This window comes from Dromaius novaehollandiae, chromosome 17, assembly GCF_036370855.1.
Source record: "Dromaius novaehollandiae isolate bDroNov1 chromosome 17, bDroNov1.hap1, whole genome shotgun sequence".
Taxonomy (NCBI): Eukaryota; Metazoa; Chordata; class Aves; order Casuariiformes; family Dromaiidae; genus Dromaius; species Dromaius novaehollandiae.
Genome location: NC_088114.1, coordinates 17,676,525 through 17,691,346, shown reverse-complemented (window position 1 = coordinate 17,691,346; position 14,822 = coordinate 17,676,525). Strand labels below are relative to the sequence as shown.

Sequence of the window (14,822 nt, the reverse complement as noted above, 5' to 3'; positions counted from 1 at the left end):
GTAAAAAGCCCCTTGGAGTTCAATCATTTCACAAAAAGTAGGCCAGGAAAAAGTCCCCAACTTCTCTATTTATCTCTCGACTTTAGAGCAAGACAATTTAGTGCTGATGACCAGCATACCTGTGATAACCTCTCTTTCCCCTGGAATACCTTATCTACAGTCTCAGCTAGTATTTGCACTGCAGGTGATCTGTCAACAAAGACTGAGGCGGGGCTGCAAGGGAGGAAGTGTAGGAGCCTCTAGAAGCTGACAGAAGGGGAATGGGGAGAGATATCTGCCCCAAGGAACTCCTAATTCAATTCTCTGCCTGGCCACGACCCTGCACCTCGGACCAGCCCCACGAAGTCTGCTGGACACGACAGCCTCTGTGTCAAATGTGCATGAAACCACAGTACCCATGCAGACAACAGGTCCTGGAGCAGGGGCTTGCCTGGCTCCCGGGCAGCGCAGCGCATGTCCTCATGCAGTCCAGCTGCTGGGGGAAGAGAAGGGTTATCACACAGCTGCCTGCTGTAAGGGGAGAGGGACTCTGTGTGCTGCAAAACCCTCACCTCTTCCCTTTTTGACAAACTCTTTTGAGACAACCCAGCAGCATAGCTCCTGCATTGACTCAGAGTGGGTCAGCTCTCAGCACCCCAACCCAGCTGAGAGAGAAGACCCTACCAAAATTGCCCCTAGGAGCAACAAGAGGGCAACAAGAAAGATGACATAGCACTACAGGACGAGGGGGCAGATCACTGAGCGCAGTAGTCACGCTGCCCTGCCACAGCTAGGAGGGAACAGACGACACCAGAGACCACCTGGGAAGTGTCACCTTTTTTAATCAAAAAAGTCTGATAAAAGTAGAAACTGTTTACAGGCTGCATCACTGAAGGGGAGCGCAAGGGCCTTAGAGATGCTGGAGGGCAGCTCCTGTGCTGGGGAGAAGAAAGGCTCCCCTCTGCTGCAGGGTCCACTCCCCTAAGGCTGGTGCAAGAGCCCTGCTGTTTGCACTGAGCCTTCCTCCCCTCCAAGAAACACCACAACATCCAACCAAGGCAGGCAGCCACGGGGGACCTCCTGCTCTGCCACAAGGGCCTGGCTTTCTCCTCTGTCCACATCTGTGAAAATTCAAAATGAACAACCCTGGAACACCCTGCAAGAACCCAGCGCTCCCCTTGGCCTCCTCCCCTTCCTCAGACACTGCTCGCTGCCCCTGCGGCTTAGGAAGCAGAAATGGCAGCAGCATTAACATGACAGTCCTCATGCCAGGCCTGTCACACTGATCCCACCACACAAGCCACGATGAGCAGCAGCACTGGCACACACTATCCAAAGGCCAGTGCAGAGGAGATCTGAGGGAACCCAAGAGCCCTGGGGAAAGGCACAGCAGGAGGTATATTTACAGACAAGGGACATGTTTTAATTTAGCATTTTTGCCCCAAGAGCAAAGCGGAGGGATTTCCACTCAAACACAAGATGGTCTCTGCAAGGTATGGCCAGGCTACAAGCAGGCCGAAGGCCAGTCCAGCCAGCCAGCCTCTGCACGCTGACGACAGGGCTGGCCCCCTCGAGGGGAGCCCTGGAAGTGCCATCACGCCCGTCGTGCCTTCTTGTTTTTCTTTTTCTCTTCTTTGATGGCCATATCGTGGGCTTTTCTCTTCTCGGCGAGTTTGTTTGCCTGAGAAGAAATGCCCCCCCCCCCCCAAGACACACGGTCAGCTTAGTCTGCAGATTCTGAAGGCTGCTCTGCTCTCAGACCCACCACCCATTCAACCTCGTTGTGGGGGAGATTGACCAATCTCCTGCTGCACGTGCTGCAGGAACCCAGGGCACCGTGGGGCACTGAGTTGCCTGGGCACAGGAAGCAGCATGTAGCATCCCCTAACTAGGTTGGGAGCTCTAGGAGAGCAGGAGGAGCTCTGTTCTGCCAGGGCCAAGGATAGTCCACAGCCAGGATCATGCTCGGGAAGAGGCTTGCAGAGCCTCAGCCTTCCACACCTTCGTTCCGCATCGACAGCAAGGCAGGACAGGTACAGAGAGGGAAAGAGCGATGAGCAGAGCTGGAAACCCCATGGCATCTGCAACGTTTACAGGCCTGGTAAAAATGGGGCCAGCCTGTGACAAAACAGACTCATTCCAGGTGGCTTCAAGCTCTGCCCAGAGACTCACAGGAGGGCAGGGAGCTGGGTGTGTAGCCATGGGTGACACTCCCTCCCAAAACTGGAGCAGGGAAAGGCACGATCTCTCAGAAACAGAGGCTGTTCCCTCCCCCACGAGGTATGGATAGACCAGGGTTTAGCGACCCAGACAGACTGGGCCCAGGTCCACCCCTTTGAACAACTGCAACCTGACTTGGGACAAGCTAGTACAGCCAGGGGAGTGGGATCCAGGCAAGGGTCCTGTGGCCCAGAACTGTGCCTGGAGCATCACTGCCATGGGAAGGCAGCACTCATACCTCTCGGACTTTGCGTTTCTTGCCAAACATTATCTTCTTGTAGAGGTACTTCTCCCTCTTCTTCATCATCATGATGGCCAGACGCTTCTCCTCGCTTTGCTGCTCCTGCTCCAGGCGCTGCTTGTCCTCCAGCCGCACCTTGCCAGCTGTCACCTTCACAGGGAGTGCCTGCAGGGAGATGGAGAGCTCAGGACCCTGGATGCTGGGAGCCCACCCTCCCCCAGGGACAGAGCAGCCCCACCACACACTTCCCCACGGAAGGGTCACAGCACCCTCTGGACAGGCCAGCAGGAGACCAGCTGCACGATGCAGGCCCTGAGCATGAACAGGAGCTGCTGCTCATGAACAGGACACAGAACTCTGATAGCTGCTGCAGAAACAGAGTAGCCATGATGGTCCCACGCCCAGCACATCAGCACAGGACAGGGAAGCACAAGCAGCCATGGCAAGACCAAGGGCCATCCTAGCCACACCACCCCCAGGACTCTTGGCTGCCTTAGAGGCCATTCAGTCTACCAGAGGGGGTTTTGCATTTCCCTTTGCTCATGTTTAAACAGCAGAGAGCACAGAGTTCTGCTGCTCGGTGAAAGGTCTCCTAAGCCCAGACATATCCCTCCCTTGAGGGAGAAGAGAGCCATTTCTTTCCGACAGCAAGGGTGGAATCCCTCATAAGCTGAAAAGGCAGGAGGTATGTCCCTCATGCAAGGACCACAGCTCCCAGATGGGGCTGGGAAAGCCTCCTCTGGACAGTGACAAGACAATTGCAGGCCTGCCCTGTAGGCGCAACCTCAAGCTGATGCTCAGACAGCCTGGATTGAGGTTAGGGGCACAGCACAGACAGCCCAGGCTTCCACCCCTGCTCAGCCCTTCTGACAGCTGAGAAACTCTACAGTCAAGTCCCAGCCCCTCTCAGCTTTGTCCAGGCAAGCAGCAGTGGGGTGCAGGAGTCCCATGGCACAGAGCAGGGACTCAGCCAGGAGGTCAGGCAGTAAGCAGAGCCCAGCAGGTACAGCACTCACAAAGGCGGTCTCCTCCTGGGGTTCCCATCTCACTGCCAGGCACAGTACCTTGCTCTGAGTCTTCTGCTCTTCCATCTTCTTCAATTTCGTCTCTTCTTCCTTTTCAGAGTCATCTTCCTCTTCCTCTTCTTCTTCATCATTGTCATCCTCCTCCTCTTCCTCCTCCTCCTCGCTCTCTTCACCTACGGAGAGACCGCTATTACCAGCCAGGGACAGTGATAGGTAGAGCAGTGCCTGGCACAGAAGCACGTACAGCTCTGCCTAGGCAGCAATTGCCTGGCTTCTCTCCTCTTCAGACCTTACAGGTTGGTGCCTTCCATTACCTGGGTTCTCGCCCCTCTGCATGGCCAACAGTTTCAGCTTCTCGGGAGGGATGTAGTCTCCTTCCTGCTCTGTGACGAAGGGTGAGAGGTGCGGGGGCAGCAGCAAGCCAGGGAAATAGTCAGCTACGGGGAGGCACAGCTTGGCATTGACAGAATCGAAAACCCACTGAGGCTGCAGGTAATACCTGTGGGGCAGAGGGAAGGAGAACACAGGGCCAAGGGTCAGACCATCTCCTCCTGTCCCACGCTCTGGGGTCCACGGGTCTTACAAGACTCCAGCAGAGCAGAATGCCCTCGTAATGTGACCTGAAGCAGACGGAAAGCATAGGACAGCTCCAGGGCAGCCAGGTACACTCACTAGCCCAGGCCCCCTCCTTGGGGACAGACTACCAGCCTTCACTCACCTGCCAACAACCTGCTGCTCCACCCGGGGCCGGTCAATAATCTGGTGGGTGATAGATGGGTCGCTCACATCATAGGTGGCACCAATGCACAGAGACTTGTCCCAAGACACTTGGCCCCCAAAACACCTGCCAGTAAAACACACTGAGGGGTTAGTCGGACTGAAACAGCCCTCAAGTTCACTTCGCTTGTAGCATGTCAGGCAGACTGGCCCCAACCCCCCATCACAAAGGATGGAAAAAGACAGGAAGCGGTAGCAGGGCTGCCAAGGAACAACCCACCCTGTACATACCGGATGACGAAGGCCAGAGGCTCTCGAGGGACCTCTCTGTTGAGGAAAAAGCGCAGCCCTTCAAACAGCTTTTTCTGCTTCTCCAGGGCCTCCTGTTCCTTCTTCCTTGCATCCATCTGCTCAGCAGTCTCCTGCTCAGAAGAAACTCAGAGCCTCTTCCACTGGGACCTTCTCTTCCCCACACAGCCCCTGCCAAGCCCTTCTCTGCCAGGAAGGCTCTTGGACGATGGTCCCCACCCTTCTGACCACACAGGTCCCTTCCAGCACTGCACCAGGCAATGCCAGCCCTTGCTCAAGCACGAGTCCCCCTGCCAAGCCACAGGACCTACTGCGGACAGGGTGACAAAGCCCAGCACTGAGCCACCCCACCAGGCTCTTACCCCCTCCACAGGGAACTCATCCATCTCCACGTCGTCCTCTGGGGTTGGTGCCACCACGCGGGTCAAGCTGGCGCTCAGAGCTGACAGCTTCTGCAGAGGGAGGAGACCAAGAAGGTGTCATCTTCAGCTGGTTTTGGGGGGATGGGAGAAAAGGCAGTCTCACAGAGGAAGGGAGAGGCAATTCCTCTCAGCAAAGGATCAAAGGACCCCTCCATGCAGAAGTTCAGCCTCCTCCATGTGCTGGCTCATCCTGCAGTCCCCAGCACCGGGGCTCCGGAGGGTCATCTGTCACACAGGGTGGAGACCCTCAAGGATGAACACAAATCTGCCCTTGGCCAGCATGCAAAGGCAAGGAGCTGGGAACCCGTTCCCCCACCCTGCAAGGACCAGGCTCTGCTCTGCAGTTCCCACGTGATCAATGTCCCAGGCCAGGAAAGGGTCTGTGGTCAGAACGCAAAGGCCAATGGTTCTTGCGTGCAGGCTTCTAACTCAAGCCCTGGATGACAGCAGCACCCCCTCACCTCCAGGTAGCTCTCCGAATCCATGGCATACGCCTCGCCCTCCGCGGGTTTCAGCTCAGCCTCAGCCTGGCCTTCGATCTGGAGAGACATAGGTAGGTGGGGACACAGCCCCCAAACCAAGAGTCCCCAAACAGCCTCCCCTCCACCACTCTGTGCCCAGGGCCAGCATAACCCTCCAATGAGCGCTTGCTTCCCACCAACTGCACCAGAGTGGCCCGTCGACTCACCTTGGGCGGGTAGAGCAGGTTGAGGGAGTGGTAGAGGCGAAAGTTGACAAAGCCCAGCAGGGTGGTGTAAAACTCGGTGAAGGTGGCCATCACGCGGTAATCCACGTCTGTGGGGTGCTGCGGGCACACAGAAGGGGTAAGGACACAAGGTTGAAAGTCCCTCTCTGCAGGGACAAGGGCCCATTCTCCTGGCACCAGCTCAGGGCATGGGTGCTGGGAGGTTGCCCAGCCACAAGTTTCTCATATCTCTGCTGCTTGCTCACTCCCTGAGATCCAGGGGTTGAGAGAGGCAACATGTTGCTCTGTATCTCTGTTTCCTCATCTGCAAGGGAGGATACTGCCCTCTCCACAAGGAAATCTGTGGATATCTGTGCCCGACACCAGACCCCGGGCAGGAAGGGATCTCTGCGCAGCCCATGGGGCTGTGTTGCCAGTGCTCCCCTGCCCCAGAAGGCCTGAATCGCTCCTTCAGCCCTCACCAGTGCAAGTCCTGCAAGCCCACAACTTCCCCAGCTACTCAGATAGATGGAGCAGCACATCCCAGAACAGACGGGGACCCCGAGAGGAGGTGGACCTGCAACTCACTCCCTGGCAGGGGGCGAGGTGTCCCCAGACAGCCCTGCGGTACCCAGGGAAGCCAGAGAACAGGCCAGAGCTTTCCGCATGGCCTATGGGTGACTTGGTCAAAGGACTCTGGTCCCCCAGGTCAGATTTGCAGGCCACTGGCAAAGCAGAACAAGAGCGAGGAAAGGACTAATGAAGCTGAAACCCAGCAGGGATCTAGCCAGTCCCTCAACAGTCAAAACTCAAGGGAGCAAGTAGTAACGCTGGCTGGGAAAAACGTGGGTTCACCCAGGCAATACTGCCAGGGCAAGAAGGGGAGGTGACCCCCAGCACAGGCTGTGCAGAAAGTCGAAAAGCTTCATGCTAACCGTGCCAACCCCCAGAAAAACCCAGAGGAAGACAAGACAGCTGCTGTGATGGTGAACTCACGCACTGACCTTGGCAAGGCAGCCTGTCCTGGCATAGTTTGTCCCACACCTCCCAGAGCCCTCTGGCCCTCACTGGAGGGCTGCGCAAGCCCTTCAGCCTGCTAGGCAGAGCTTGCCCAGACCAGACAGAAGATCTTTCTGGCAGGACATAACAGAGCCACCTTGGCAAGGAGGGTGTGGAGTCTGACTTGCTTCTTCCCTCAGCGCCACCAGTCTCATTCCTGCAGGTTAATCTTTAATTGTTGAGCTAGGCAAATTTAATAATTGACAGCAGGAGGAAACAAGGAACCGGGGAGGCTGGTACAGCCAGGCACAGGGGACAAGGACACAACCATCCTGGGCTGGAAGACAGCTGTGGCCCTTAACCCGCAAGCTGGCCCTCATAGTCTCCACCCCAGGCTGGGCACAGCCTAATTTGCCTCTTTGCTGCAAGAGCAGCAAGACACTTCCCCAAATTCTTCCCCAGCCACAGGCAAGGTGACAGCAAGGCAAGGGCCATCTGGTACATGGTTACTCACATCGTGGGCGAAGGCGTAGGGGGTGATCCAGGTGACCGGCTGTCCCAGCACCTCGGCCTGGTAGTAGATGCCCTTGATAGAGAGGAAGACCTGGCAGGGAGCAGAGCGAGGGCTCAGGTGGAGGGGTCCCTGCGAGGCCCTGCAGCAGCACTTGGCCCTGCCCTAGCAAGGCCCCTTCTCATTAATGCTTCTGCAGACAGCAGGTTTGTTTGGGAGACATCCAAGACAGCCGTCCAAACCCCTCCCCCTGTCTGAAGCTGTCAGCATAACTGACCCTGCGCCCTCCTGTGGTAAAGCTCCACTGCCCCATCTCCACAGCCCCCAGTTCAGGAAGGTCTCGGCCGTGGCCCACCCCAGAGCTCCCACCTTGCGCAGGGAGCGGGAGGCAATGACATAGTTGAGAAACTCCAAGGCCAGGCGCCGGCACAGCTGGATGGTCTGGACGTGGCACTTGCCCGTCCGTGGGAAGGTGGAGAAGAGGAAGCACATGGAAAGGGCATCGTCCAGGTCCCGCAGTGCATCAATGAAGGTTGGATACCTGTGCCAGGACAGGAGAAGAAGGGGGAAAACTAAACTCAGCTGCAGAGCCACGAGAAAGCAACATCTGCCAAAAGCTGCAGGGGCCGATGGACACCTCTCATGAGGAAGGAAAGGGACCTCAGAGCCACCCTGTAGCATCTGCATCCCACAAGGCCCTCCAAGCCAGGGAATCCCCAGGGATGGGATGTCCCTTCCAGGTACCAGGAAGCTCACAGCCACCTTCAAGGAGCTACCTAGGGTTGTTAAGGACCCTCCACACTCAAGCCAAAGCAGCCAGGAACCTCCCTGGCAAGGGAATGGCAACACCAATTTGTGCAGCTGCGCGTACACTTCCCTTCCTGGGGAAGACAGCCTTAAGCAGGTGCTGAGGGACAGGGCTGGATGGGCAGCAACACAAATCCCCCTGGGAGCCCGCAATTCCTGCACTCCCAGCAGGCAGCCTAGCATCTCTGCAGCTAGGAACGGGGTAGATGAAAGCAGGTTTTTAAGACATACATAGGGACTAAAAGATGTCAGCAGTAGCTGTGTTCAGTAAACCCAGCCTGGGCCCACTGCCACCTTTTCAGGGCTTGAGGACAAGCATGTGCGTGGCTCGTGGTGCTGCGAGCTGACCCATCATGCTCCTCGGCCAGGCAAGAGACCCAGACAGAAGCTGTGCAGGTCAGTGCTGTGGTCAGCGGGAGAAGCGCAGCCTCACTGCTCAAGCAGCGGGCTGGCAGCCAGGCGCAGGGTGCCTGGACTGTCTAACTTTCAGTGCACAACTTTTAGGGGCAGTGTCTGTCTCTCAGTGCTACTCATCTCCTCCCTTTCTGCCTCAGCACAACCAGGCCCCAGGCACCACTGCGACGACTAACACGCCTGCCAGAGCAGGTTCCCTCTCCTGTGGGTCCTCTCCTTCTCTCCCATTACCATGATCCACTCTCCGCCAGCCCTCACTCCAAGGGTGACCTGAGAAAAGACTACTCAGGGAGAGGAGGAGAGCTCTCGGCATCTTGTTAGAGATCCTGGAGCCTTTTACAATGGCCAGGAACTCTCTGTTCACTAATGCATTGCTATGGCCAGCACGCAGCTTGCTGTATCCTTCTCCACTAGCTCTGAAAGACCAGTTGACCAGTCAAACCATTCTTAGAACTGCCATGGGAGCTGGAGTCCTAAAGGGGGATGGACACAGCAAGGGCTGCACAGGCTTCAGTTCAGTTTACTGCTGATAATAATCCTCTTTTGTGAGAATCCTTCTCCTGCATCTCCTCCGCACTGACGTCCCGGCTGCAGTGTGACCAGCAGGTGGTGGCTCACCTCTCTTTCACAATGTGGTCAAGCTTGTAACTGGGCTTGTTATCCTTCAGCCGCTCCACAGTGCTCCACTCGCTTTTCCCATATGCTTTCCGGAGTTTCCGGACAAACACCTGCAGGGCAGAGAGGGGGAGACTTAGGGCTCTCTTCCAGGGAGAGGGTGGAGGAAGGTGAAGCCCTCCTCGTGTGGTACAGAAATGCAGCCCTTGGACATAAATGCCTCTCTGATGGGCTGCGTGAGCTGTTGATGGGTGCAAGGACAGCATTCAGATGTAAGGCACCGCCACGCAGCTTCTTTGGGAAGAGCTGGAAGCAACTTAACTAGCTACTTATCTCAGCCAAGCCCCCAAACCTCCCTGCTCTACCGCCACATGTGGGTAGCCAGCTCAGCCTTGCTGTGCCTTGCAGAAATAAGCCAAGCCAGCTCACCCTGCAGGGCTGCAAATGCTCACCAAAGCTGGAAACAAGGGACAACAGCCTCAGAGTAAGAAGATCTCATTGCCCCATCCCAGGCACAGCCACAAGAGTCCCCCTGAAGACGATCCCCAAAGCTCCGTGCACCATAAATACCTTATACTCCCGGAACTTGTTGACGATGGGCTCATGAAGGAGGAATTTGATATCTTTGAGGAGATAGAAGGTCCTGGCTGCAGTGGAGCCTTTGTTCACCTTCTTCTTATGCTTGGGCTCATGGGGGTAAATCCCCTTCAGGATACAGAGGCGCCTGTTAATGGAGACGTAGATAAGGCATGCTGGATGTAAATATCCACTCAAAGCAAGTGAAATGAGAGGCAGAAGAGCCTCTCATTTCTATCTTATCCCATGTCACCTGCTAGAAGAGTTTAAGAGTTTAAAGTGATGCAGATGCAAAGTTGGGCTGTCCAGGAAATAAAACACCCCAGACCCTTTTTGTAGCACTAAGATGACCTGCACTGTCACTTTTCCTCCCTCATGGGAAAAGAAAAAAGCTGAACTCTGCAGTCTGAAACACCAGGACATACAAGGCACATAACTATGCTCCATCTCCCTCCTGCATCCCCACCCATGCCAGTATGACACCCATGCCAGTATGACACCACTGCACCGGTTTTGGAAATATCACCCTGGGGATCCCCCAGCATTGCACGGCTCCCCCACTGGCACCTCGCAACAGAGTGGGCATGTGTGTGTGGGGCAGGGGGTATCCCAAGAGATTCTGGTGCTGCTTCTGGGAGCAGACAACATCATTCCATATTGCTGAGCACAGCTGTTGCCTGCCACGCAGCTGGGGCAGGATTTATCACTCCACCAAGGCAATCACATGTCTCAGTCTCTTGGGTAAAGCAATGGTTTCCTCTAACCTTGCTGTGCCGCTCAAACCATGTCCCCAGAGAGACAAACATCTCCATTTGCCCGTTTTAGCCAGCTATAGAAGAACACAGCTGAGATTCACAGGCTGTGGCCTGTCTCCACAGACACTAGCCACACAGTGAAGAATTCTGCTTATTTCCTTATCCACTTCCCAACACCCACAAGCACATGTGACTCAACTCCTTGGTGTACCGCTGGGCTTTGCAATGGCCTACATATGAACATGACCTTCCTGAACCCTTTCTATGGTATTTCCTGGGAGGGATACATGGGATGTCTCTGAATTGTTTGTGAGTGACAAATATGCATTTAACGCAAGTTTCCAAATCACACCTGGGATCTCAGGTATGCACGAGGTAAAAGCATGGATTTGTTTACTTCTTCTGAACAACTGTTTGCACAGAGAACTTCAGAAAAGGCTCTCAAGGGTCACCACAGGTTTAGACTATGAACTTTTATCTTTTATCATTCCTGATACGCAGCAGGTTTCGGGGCCACCTAAGGAAACACTTGAGTTCAGAGAACAGGTGACACAGCTCCTGCAGAAAACGTGACGCTCAGTTTTGAGCGGAGGACACCTCTGGGGAGCGGCCTCGCAGCCAGGAAGCTCCCTTGCTCAGGGAAGGTCTGTGCGAGGAAAACAAAGCCGTAGGACTGCCACAGCTGCCAGGTAGGTCATCGCTGAACGGAAGCAGTGCAGTGTGTGCAGGGATGAGCTGGTACCAGGAGCTGGCCCGGAAATCCCCCAGCGTACCTGAAGTCCGGCAGGCTCAGCTGCAGCTTCTTCCGCGCCTTGTTGCGGGTGATGTAGTTGGTGGCAGATCCTCGCTGGTACTGGGGGGAGAGTAAGGTCGAATGTCAGCAGCTCCCTGGGCACGGCCCGGGCCCCCACCGCGACCGGGGAGCGACCCGGCAAGGGACCGCACAGAGCCCTGTGCTCCCGAGGCCAGAAACACGGGGGGAGGTCCCGGAGCCCCCGGGACTCCCAGCTGCGGGGCACGTGGGGGGAAGCTAGGAACAGGCACCGACGCGGGGACGGGGGAAATGGGGCCCCCCGGGCAGGGGGAACGGAAGAAGTGGGGGCAGCAGCGCGGAGAACGACCCCCACGGCCCCTGCCCGGTCCCCACCGCCCCAGCCGGTCTCCCACAGCCGGTACCTTCTTCTTTTCCAGCCCCCCCATGGCGCCGCCGGCGGCTCCGCAGCCGCTGCCCCGCGTGGCTCTGCGCGGCGCCCGCCCCGCCCCGCCGCCCGCAGGCCCCCGCGTCTGCCCCCGCCGTGCCTGAGCGGAGCCGCCCCTCGCCGGCTCCAGCCGCCGCCGCCTCCCCGGGCCGGGCAGGGCCGAGGCGAGCAGCGAGCACAGCGAGGGCTGCGCGGGCGGGCAGCGGCGGAGGTAGCGGCGGAGGTGGCGGCGCGGAAGCGGCGGCGGGCACGGGCAGGCGCGCGGCGGGCAGCCCGGGCGGGCGCGGGGCCGGGCGGGAGGGGGCCTGGAGCGCAGCGCACGCTGGGATATATCCGGGCAGCCCGGCGGGGCTCGCCGGGATGTAGAGGTGCGGGAGTGGCGCAGTGCATTGTGGGGGCTCGGCGGAGTGGTGGCTGCTGTTGGGGGGGGGCCTCTGCAGCCCCGCAGCGGCCGGGCGGCGGGTCCCGGGGCCGGCTCCCCAGGCCCCGGGGGTTCCCATGGCGGTGCACCTCTGCTGCCAGTGCGGGGCCGGGGCCTGGGGGGCTGTTGGGGCGCTGGGCCGGTGTCTGCCATCTCCCCGGGTGCCCCGGGCCTGCGTGTCTCATTTCTGCGGCACCCTTGGCCTCCTTTGGGCTGAGTTTGGGCACAAAACACCCCCCGTTTCATCGGCGCGATGCTGCCTTGCCATTGCAAGCCAACGCTGGCCCTCATGCCAAGGCCACCCATGTTTCAGGCCACCGTTGTGCTGCAAATGCTGAGATCTCTTAAGGTGTACCGAAAGAACTACAGCAGCCAGTGCTCTTAGTAAGATAAACAATTATACACCTCATCTGTCTTCACATGCTAACCCTGGAAATACACGATTTAGCATTATGTATGGCGTATTGTGGTGGTTTTTCCCCCTTGCTCACAGTGCTTGCGTTGCAGGAAAGCTGCGCCTCCCCAGGCTCTATTGGCGAGGCGAGCTCATGCTTGAGTTCATCTTAGGGGTAAAGTTTGCCAGAGTTCAGCTATCTCATTCCCGAGCGTGCTTTAGAGACTGGTAACTCCTCATAATTTGAAATCCATTTCTTTCTCCTCGGTGTTTTCCACATTTTAATCTCCCTGTTCTTCACAGAAGCAGCCAGCTGCCGTCCCCAGCAGTGACGAGGCGAGTCTGTGGGTACCAGCGCTTATTTCTGACCCATTGCGTGGGTATTTCCCCCAGGGCGACGGACGCGTCTGGAGGAATTTAGCTGTCCCAACCTGCTGGGCGAGCCCCCCGGCCCAGAGCTGCTCTGCTGTGGCATCACTGAGCAGGGCTGGGAGAGCTCTGCCAGCTGCTGGGATTTGGCTCCTGGTGCCCCGTTTTGTGCTAAGGGAGGTCCAGGCCTGTTCCTGACCCTAGTGCTGCTTTTACCCCGCTTCATGTGCTTCCTCCACGCCGCCCTCAGCCGTATGCCCTCACTTCCCAGCTTTCCTCCTTACTGCTGAAGAAACAACAGTGTCTGTAACCATTCAGACCCACTGGAAATTTTTACTAGGTTTTCCAGCTAGGCCAATACCACGAAGGAGTCTGTTCTCACTTCAGCTGGTGCATTCGGTCCCTGCAGGGTGGACTGTTAAATAAGCAGCTGAAGATGAAAACTAGCCCTTCCCCAGGAAACCAGCCAGAAATAGGCAGCAGAGGAAAACATCTGTGCCCTGCCCATGCTACCTCGCCTCTATGATTAGTCCTGCGGTGATTTGTTTTGAACTCCCATCTCCTGGAAACGAGAGATCCCAGTATAACCGTGACTCCCTCTCTCCTTCCCCCTGCCTTTTTGTGTTTAGGTCAGTACACAGTCCTCTGGACTAAGAGATGAGGAATAGGCAGGAAAAAAACAAAGGGCCTGGGAGCTGAAGTGCCACAGGGCAGGCTGTCAGGCGGAAATTGGAGCTCCCTGGTCATGTCGCCACTCCTTTCCTACCAGGAAAGTTTGGAAATGCTTCGTCCTCTCCCAGATCTCTAGTGATGTGGCTGTAGTCGCTCTCCCCCGTTGCTCAGCGCAACAGACCTGCCCAGCTCTCCCCTCCTCCCTGAGGGGTGCTGAGCCCCACACCATGGGGTCCCGCTGCAGTCTGGGATGCTCAGGGCTGTGGTGCTGACTGCGGGCGGAGGCTGGCCCAGCCCTACCGAGGCTCCCGCAGGGAGCAGACCTGAATGCACGCTCCCCCTCCAAGCTGAGACGCGTCCTGGCTCCCCAGCGCTCGGCCATGCAGCGTCAGTGAGCCCTTACGGGCATTTCAGGGGTGCAGTCCCCAAGCAGGAGGCAGATGAGGCACATCCAGGAGGTCTTGTGGCCCTTGGTTTCTCATCCTGGGGTGAGATGTGAGTTCATTTAATGCCATGTGGGGCTGCAAATAACATGAGCTCAGACCTGACTCGTGGTGGGGTGAATGCCCAGCTCTCTGGAGCTCCCTGTGTTCCCTTGCGTAGTAATTGCACCCTGCCGGCCCTGTGGCATGCAGTGCCTTCCCTGCATGCTTCATCCACCCTAAGCTGCCCTTCTTGTGTGCGCCATCTGTCCCAAAACATTCTCCCTGCATGCTTCATCTGTCCTGAACTGCCTCCCTGCATGCTTCATCCATCCCAAATACTCCTGAAGAAAGCAGCTGACTTTAGTGACTGGAGGGGACGGATATCTGACTGTCAAGAAACAAGGTCAGAAGCCCTGTGGCCAGTGAGGAGAGCCCCACAAGCTGTTTCTGCACTCCAAGACCCTCTTTGGGTCCCTCCTCTGGTTCCTGTTGTCTGTGGTGCTCAGGAGAGTGCCCTAGGGCCCACATCCATGGGACAACCATCTTTCTCCAGCTGTAGCCATGGGGATTTAGCATTTAGGGTTCAGGCACGATGGCATCGCCGTATTTCTCTGTGACACATCCTCTCCATCAAGGCAGAGACAAACATGCCCTGTGGGCTGTTTCAGACGGCTGGCCAGTACGGCCTTCACCCCCATGTCTCGAGCATCTGGAAGGAGGTGCTGGGCTTGGTGCCATGATGGCTCCACCACTGCTAGGGACAAAGCCATCCATGTGTGTATGATTTTTTTGGCCTCCTGCTTTCTCCCACAACAGATGGGACAAACGCCCTGTGCAAACCACCTGGCCGAGGGTCCCTGGAGCTCCCAGTGCCTACCCAGGGCGCAGGGCTGGTGTGGGTTGGCCTGGAGGATGTGGCTCTATGGCATGACATGGCTGGATGTGGCTGCTGAGTGACAAGGGTTTAAAGTGCCACGACTGCATGCGCTTGGGCGCGGAGGTTGGTGTCATTCAGCACCCAACATGCCCATTTCTATGCCTGTTACCAGGCTGCTGAGACAGTCAGG

At 57.1% G+C, this 14,822-nt stretch overlaps 1 protein-coding gene across 1 annotated transcript; it reads right to left on the bottom strand.

Moving 5' to 3' along the window:
- Nucleotides 1–804: 804 nt before the first annotated feature.
- Nucleotides 805–11,607, bottom strand: PES1 (pescadillo ribosomal biogenesis factor 1). Its single transcript, XM_026108137.2, has 15 exons — nucleotides 11,452–11,607; nucleotides 11,049–11,128; nucleotides 9,515–9,668; nucleotides 8,948–9,057; nucleotides 7,478–7,649; nucleotides 7,112–7,201; nucleotides 5,602–5,718; nucleotides 5,375–5,452; nucleotides 4,854–4,943; nucleotides 4,474–4,604; nucleotides 4,184–4,309; nucleotides 3,780–3,964; nucleotides 3,505–3,638; nucleotides 2,438–2,605; nucleotides 805–1,660 (listed from the first exon to the last, which is right to left on the bottom strand). The coding sequence occupies exons 1-15, from the start codon at nucleotides 11,473–11,475 to the stop codon at nucleotides 1,574–1,576; spliced, it is 1,746 nt and encodes a 581-aa protein (XP_025963922.2). The 5' UTR covers nucleotides 11,476–11,607; the 3' UTR covers nucleotides 805–1,573.
- Nucleotides 11,608–14,822: the final 3,215 nt, after the last annotated feature.